Source organism: Cibotium barometz, chromosome 63 (assembly GCF_041138505.1).
Source record: "Cibotium barometz isolate CiBa-2024 chromosome 63, ASM4113850v1, whole genome shotgun sequence".
In the NCBI taxonomy this organism is placed as follows: Eukaryota; Viridiplantae; Streptophyta; class Polypodiopsida; order Cyatheales; family Cibotiaceae; genus Cibotium; species Cibotium barometz.
The window spans coordinates 27,107,243-27,114,885 of NC_141108.1; the positions used below are offsets into that span (position 1 = coordinate 27,107,243).

The 7,643-nt window shown below is 39.4% G+C and overlaps 1 protein-coding gene across 1 annotated transcript; it reads left to right on the plus strand.

The window, feature by feature from the left end:
* Positions 1-3,361: 3,361 nt before the first annotated feature.
* On the plus strand, positions 3,362-5,481 carry LOC147603897 (uncharacterized). Its single transcript, XM_086795923.1, has 2 exons — positions 3,362-3,594; positions 4,196-5,481. Exons 1-2 carry the CDS (start codon positions 3,515-3,517, stop codon positions 5,124-5,126), a joined length of 1,011 nt encoding a protein of 336 aa, XP_086652049.1. The 5' UTR covers positions 3,362-3,514; the 3' UTR covers positions 5,127-5,481.
* Positions 5,482-7,643: the final 2,162 nt, after the last annotated feature.

Consider the following 7,643-nt stretch of genomic DNA (forward strand, 5'->3'; position numbering starts at 1 on the left):
TTTAAACTTAGAACCTTCCTCTATGACTTTACATATATTAATTACATTCAACAACTACTTCTCTTGTATGTATATGGAAATTTTGTCCCTCAACTCAAAAACCCCTTCCATGTACAAACATACTAGTATGTTACATGTCTATAATGTGACCACTCCGGGTTGCAAAATTAAACATAACTTATTTGAACACTCCAGCTTGAAATGGGGAAGACTAATGTAGAATAAAGGCATGAATATGTACATACACTTTTTTTAACTATAACATGAAGTCAGAATTCATCTCTCCCATCAATTTACATCAATATTTATTGTGAGAAATATATATTATATGTTGGGGGGATGGAAAAAAGTATCTTATGTTTTTCATGTGGTTCCATCATATTGGTTAAAGTATACATAGGTAGGAAGATTCAGCTCTTATCTCACATATACCAACCTTACTACTTTTGACCAACATATATTGGTTAAAGTATACATAGGTAGGAAGATTCAGCTCTTACTCTCACATATACCAACCTTACTACTTTTGACCAACATAGAGTATATAATATTCTTGTAATTTCAATGTAGTTCCTAGGAAGCCAAGACATGAAAAAGTAGAAAGTTAAAATCAAGGAAGTAACCTTATTTAAGATCCCTTCTTATAGTACCAGAGAAAAACATGCATGCACAAGCAACAAATAAGTCCATGGGATAATGACCATTAGAGTTATAAGTATGTACATATTGACCTTGAAAATTGGTAGCATGGAATCTTCATGCTATCAAGAGGATCCAACTTTACTTTGCATGAAAATATATATGTACAAGGCTTTATCGATGGAATATCACACTTGTACACACATCTTTTCAATTTAGTGTTCAAACTTCCTAAATTATGAACTTGGATCCATTTTATATCTTGGAGATGAAATGAGAAATATATTACTAAAGCCTTGAAAAACCTTTTTTATTAGCCAAAGTATGCTAATTTCTCAAAATATTTGTCACACACACAAGAGAAATTCGTTGTATTCTAGAAACTTCTTTAATTTTAAGGATTATATAAACTTGAATTTCAAGTAATGTACAATAACATTAAAATGCTTAAAATATACATTAATGCTTAGTTAAAACAATAATAATATCAACCAAATATGAACCTAATATATAGCCTCTCTCTCTCTCTCTCTCTCTCTCTCTCTCTCTCTCTCTCTCATAGCATTCATGATGTACACAATAGTATCTACACAAGGATTTGACATATTTGTCTTCAAAAGCCCACATTTCAACATGATTTCATGATACAACAAAAAATTGTTGAAAAGATGATGTTGTTCATGTGACGACAATGCTCTCCTAGCTTATAGGATGCCCATAATGCTGACAGTTGGAGAAAACAAACTATCTAAAACCATTCTATTTTATGGCAATGAGTAGTAATTATGCATCATGCATCTTGGTCCATTAGCTAGTGGACCTTTTTCCCTCTAAATTACAATCGACGCAAGGAAAAGTGACATTTGAAATTCATTGTTTTCTTACAAGACAAAGAGAAAGTACCACAACACTCGGCACGATAAGAGTATTTTTTGAAGGCATCGCTCATGGAAAAAGTAGAGATTCAAGAAAATAAAAGATGTTTGAAAAATGGACAACATCTTTTACATTTAGAGGCTATGAGATGTGTTTGAAACTTTGACATCGTCTCTTAAATTGTGATGCCATGAGACATATTTGAAAGCTAGACACAAATTTTCAAGTATGACGCTAAGGACTGATTTATACATGTCCATGAATGTGGTGCAATGCTTTGAATATTGGCCATCATGGTTGTCAAAACCAATAATCCAACTTAACCCTAAGCAAAGCTAGGGCCACTTAATGATACAAACAAAAAACCACCTGATTGATTAAGCAAAATCCACCTCAGAGGGTAGGTAACCAACCACCTTGAAAATTAGTGCACTGATAGGCCTCCCACTCCTCATGAGGTCATCCATGTGAACATGTACAAGGGCCACACGATGCCAACAGTGTTATGTTTTAGATAGTACGTGAACAACTCCATTGTGGTCCAAGCTATTGAAAGTGTGTGAAGAGTTTAAGAGAGGAAATGTTTGTTTCTTGATAAGAGAAGAAATGTTTATTTCTTTAGAAGTGGTAGTGTCATAGAAATGCGATCCACAAATCGAGACTTGGTGGTGGTTTGGGTCAGCCCACCACCACCATGTGCATTGCTCACCATCGTAGTTTTTTTTGATAGGCGTCATGCCCATTTTTGAGCATTTTGGTCGTAAAACACTTGTGAAATTTTAAAATGCTTGTCAAAAACTACACTAAAATACAAAAGAACTTGCTATATTTCACCAAACCCGTCAATTTTGGGTGCGCGTCAAAAATCAAGCTTGCTCGCCCTGTGCTAGCAACACAACACCTAAACAAGCTCATACAAGGCAAAGAAATTGGGTGTGTTTTGCTACTAGGATATGAAGTGTAAAGGGCCTAGTGTTTGAATTGATGGAAATGCATGAATGGTCATTAATAAGTAGAATGTGGGTGTGAGTGTGCGTGCTCTAATTAATAACCTAGGCTCTTCCTTACACACTAATTAAAGAGGCTATGTTAGAACTTAGTATGTCCTGACCCCTTGGGCTGATGGCACGCCATGGATAGGATCATAGGTGCACGATGCATCCTTCCGGTAAGGCTAGCTATTATGTGAACGATTTACAAGGTGCATTTGGAATTGTTTGTGGGGAGAAAGTCTAGCAAGGGTAGCCTTTAGGTCATGGGTACTCATTAGTAATGAATATCGAGGTGAGAGATGTAAGGTGGCCAGGTTTAATTAATGCTCAGGAGGCCTATAGTTCAATGAAAAGAAAGTGAAAGGATTGTACGGAGGAGCTTGATGGGGGTAGAAGTGGAGAATTGATTTTGAGGTTAACGAGGTTTTTCGTTTCGAACGAGGCGGACGGACACATGGAAATACAGTAGAAAAGAGCGGGCACATGTGAACAGTGGGGGCGAACGGGGTCGGGCACGCGGGCAAGCGCGGCCGTGCTGACAGGCGCGCGACGAGCGCTGACAGGAGGGCAGCTGATTCTAGAACGTAGGTATCGCGATTATAGGCCCCTATGTATTGTCTAGATAGGGATGATATATATGGTGGGGGTCTACACGAGGGGGAGGGGCGGGCCCACTGCGCATGAGGGGAAGTTGGACTGTGGCAGCATGCACGCCATGATGGCGCGCGCGGGCGGGCGGGCGGCCGGTCATGTTCAACCTGCAAATGGGAAAACGCCGCCCATGAAAAGGATAGCAGTTGCACTTATAAAGCAGAGTGCCACTTCAGTCTGTCCCTGTGTGTATGTATGTGTGAGAGAGAGTGAGAGAGGAGACAGAAGCTTTCTCTGCTCTATTGGAGTTAAACCTTAATAAGAATACGGTTATGTGTGATAATTATTAAACCACCCCCCTCGTCCGCCGCCGCCTCCTCCTCCTCTTCCTGCCTCCTCCTCCTCATCGAATCCCCATGGCCCGCCCTCAGCGCTTCCGAGGCGTTCGCCAGCGCCATTGGGGCTCTTGGGTCTCTGAAATTCGCCACCCTCTCCTGTAAGTCTCTCTCTCTCTCTCTCTCTCTCTCTCTCTCTAATTACTGCTAATTGCAGCCTCTATACACTTCCCTGCTCTTTCGTTCAATACATTATGCCCTTCGTTTCTTTATCTGCTGTTAATACATGCTTGCCTTAGTGTCATTGCCCCTCCCTTCAGAATGTAGGTCCAATATCGATCATGCGCTGCTCATTAAGAGTGTGAGCTTCAATAGACCGCGTGCTTCTCTGCATCCCAGCCTTTATTGTATTACTGCATTGAAATGTAGGATCGGGAGCCTTCACTAGCAGAATTTGAGCTTTGGATTAGCGCTAATTGCTTTGCTAAGCACCCAACGCTGGATGAACACGATGCTAATGAGAGAAGTTTTGCTTAACTTCAGTAGCATGCAGCGTGCGCACTATCAATGATCCTACATATTTTAGTAGGTCTACTTAAATGCACACATGGATGGATTGTGGACACGAGAGTACCCGATGTAATTCCCACACGGGTGCATGTTATACCGCACGTGTGTCTCTTGAGGGAGACCTTTGAATGGAGCATTTACTGTGAGTGTAAAATTTCCATAATCAATTCTTTGTATGGATGGTTTTTGCAGGAAGACAAGGGTTTGGTTAGGAACGTTTGAAACGGCCGAGGATGCTGCGAGGGCTTATGATGAGGCCGCCCGGCTCATGTGTGGGCCGAGAGCCCGGACCAATTTCCCGCTGGATGCCAAGGCGCCCAAGTCTCTCTTGTCCGCCACCCTCATAGCCAAGCTGCAGCGTTGCTACCTCGCGTCCTTGCAACAGCAGCAAGAAGGACCCTCTTCGTTTCACACCACCAACACTCCGAGCAAGAAAGACCCCAAACCCAGCGTCTCCCAATCCCTCACTTGCCTCCGCCTTGACCCCGAGAAATCCAACCTTGGCATTTGGCAGAAAAAAGGCGGCAATAAGCCGTGTGAATCTGGGTGGGTTTTAGCAGTCCAATTGGATAACCACTTCACTAATCACTCGGATAATCAACAATTGGATTATAATCAGGATTATCATCAAAGCAGCAGCAGCAATAGCTTATACAACAGTGGCTGCAATCACTTCCAATGTATGTTCCAGCAAAGTCCATCATCATCTTGCTTACTTAAGCCAGAGATTAATCCCAGCTTAACGCGAGAGATAAAGCCTAATCCGAGCTTATTGGATAGTGAAGACATGGTTGCTTCCCAAATGATAGAAGAGCTGCTGCAAGGATACACTGGTTTGCCCAACATGACCCCTTCACCATCTTCGAACAGCACCACTTCAGCTAGCAGTAATTGCTGCAACAATTGTGAGCTAGAATTGTCATCAACTTTTCCTCATTATGTCCATGGCTTCAATGCTCTCTATCACAACAATCGGCAATCAACATGTCAATCTGAGTCCAGCTTTGGCATCTCCGGCAAGGTTGAACCCAAGGCGGAGGTTTCTCAACATAGCTTTGATCATCCTTTCGAGTGGGATCTTTATGGAGCTTCCAGCTTTGATTGCTCCAACGTTCTAATTTAATGCATTTTCCCATTAGTTCTCTAAGAGGGCTCCTATGATCAAATTAGCCACTAATCAGGGAATTAGTGGTTTGGTACTTTAGAAGCTTTGTGTTAAGATTATAGATATCTAACACCCACAAGTTTTTCCAAGACATTAATAATCATAGTTTTGTAGGTAGGTTAGAGCTCTTAAGTACTCCTTAATCCCCATGCTTTGTACTTGGTTGTGCTACTCATGAGAGGGAGCACACTCTAGGATTTGCCTGATTTTGTAAGGCAATTGTTGTATCAGAGTTTCAATTGTAAATACGTTTTTGGCCTTCTCAAGGACATGCAATGTCAAGAAGTTAATCATGAATAGAATATATGCATGTTTGTATGGAAAGTGGTGACTTGTTACTTTGATGATGGGGTTGGCCTCCCAACATTTGAATGTTGTGAGCCATTTATGATTGTGATTAATTATGTGCACAGTAAAATCAATAGTATAACATTAATGCTCAATTTTTTTTTATTCATGATATTTTTCTTCCTCCTGATCATGAATTCTACTATTGATAATAGCTAAATAATATGAACATGAACATAAATGTCAGTGTACATGACCATGAATCATGATTATATCCATTTTATTAATGACTAAAAGATTATGCTTAGCTAAATTAATGAGAGTGATGGGGTGGAATTATGAATGTAAGAAATATATTAAGAATGAGCAAAGATGCGGGGGGATGAGTACATGTACGGTGAGAAGGTAGTAGCCCTTGCGTGGGGCAACGGTAGGGTGCTTAATTAGTGAAGTTAATGATTGGGCTAGGGCAGCCTGCAATGATCTATCTTACTTTACATGCTGCACGTTGGTGGTACGATTTGAAACGAGATCAAGAGGATGATTTAAGTAATAATGTTTAACTAATAGTGTAGCACTGATGGTTGCTTAAGGAAATCATCAAGCTTATGTGTCCCTCATATATAATAATATAATATAATATCAAATTATATACATACATATGTACCCACCCATCATAATCCTTTGTCATTTGTACATGTTTGTAATCCACCCATCACAATCCTTTGTCATTTGTACATGTTTGTAATTTCCATTATAATCATGAAAGATCTTTGCATGATATGGTGGCTTTTCTTGGTTAACCCACTTGTGAACTTTGGAATCTTTTTACATGATATATATATATATGGCTTTGTGCCTTGAATTATATAATTATATCACATGGGGAAAGTTGATATGGTGATGGTTGTCCTATGTGAAAAACTATGTAAGTTTAATCTTCAAAGTCAAATAAAGAGTGAACTGAAGGTTTTCATATTAGGCTTGTAAGCTTGATCCTTGAACCTGGGGCCTGTTCACACATGCAATGGAGCAATGCATTTTCAACCTAGTAGATGGGAGTTACCTTGCATTGATTGTGAATTGAAATTGTACTCTTAGTTGACATGTAATCAAGTAAAATTACCACAAATTTTCCTTGGAAAATAGCTTGGTGGAATAACCAATGAATTGAAAACAACCCATATTAATTTCGATGATTTTTAAAAAATCTTTGTAAAATAGCTCAAGACACACTGTGGAAGACCTTATAAAATGGCCATTGAGTTGAAAACAACCCCTAATTTTTACCTTTGTGCTCAGCATAAATGTCAAGCTTAAATTCCATTTCAGGTTGATGCATTAGATACACACGGATACACACAGGTTGGGAATGGATGTTTGCAAAAAGATTGCTAACAACCTTTCTTAATCCATAATCTAAATAACAAACCATTCCTAAAGCATAACCTATGTTGCAAGACAAACTTACTATCACCATTGTTATTAATAATATAAATTGAAACCACATGAGTGGGTTTAATTTTATATTTATGGCAAGGTATAGTGGCTTAGGCTAATTCTATATAGAGTTTATAAACTCATTTGAGGAGATGTTGAGTTGGTGCGTGAGAAAGGATTGGCGGCGCGTTTTTGGACCTGCTCATAGAGAACTTTTAAAAAATTCAGAGGGTCGTCGCATACGTGTGCGCACGCCGCAGTTCGTGCGAGGATCGTGTAATTTCGTATTCTCTTCCAAATTTTGTACAAAATCAGATAACCATTTTATATTTATTTTAATGACATGAGCTTTAACGATTTATATGTATTTTTATGACATTAGCTTTTTTTATAAATAAAATTCACGTGGCATTTTTGTCAACGTTGCGCCTAGGCTTAGTGGGGGTTCATGTGGCAGATTCTCTCATTTGTCACCTCCTACGGCTTTCACAAACGTTCACACGTGGATTTTGAACCCAATGGGCGGGCACACTTAAAGTTTGGTAAAAGGGAGGTCTCTCGTTTCACTCCATTTTTCTTTAAATTTGTCTCAAATTGATGGGAGAAAAAAATACCAAAATATAATTATAATTGGATAAAATTATGAAGGAATTGCTTTCTCAGATTTACCATCTCCACTTCATGAACGATTGATGTAAGTTTCAGGAACAAAGGTGTCCCAAACATCATGCACATGGGTGCAAAGTA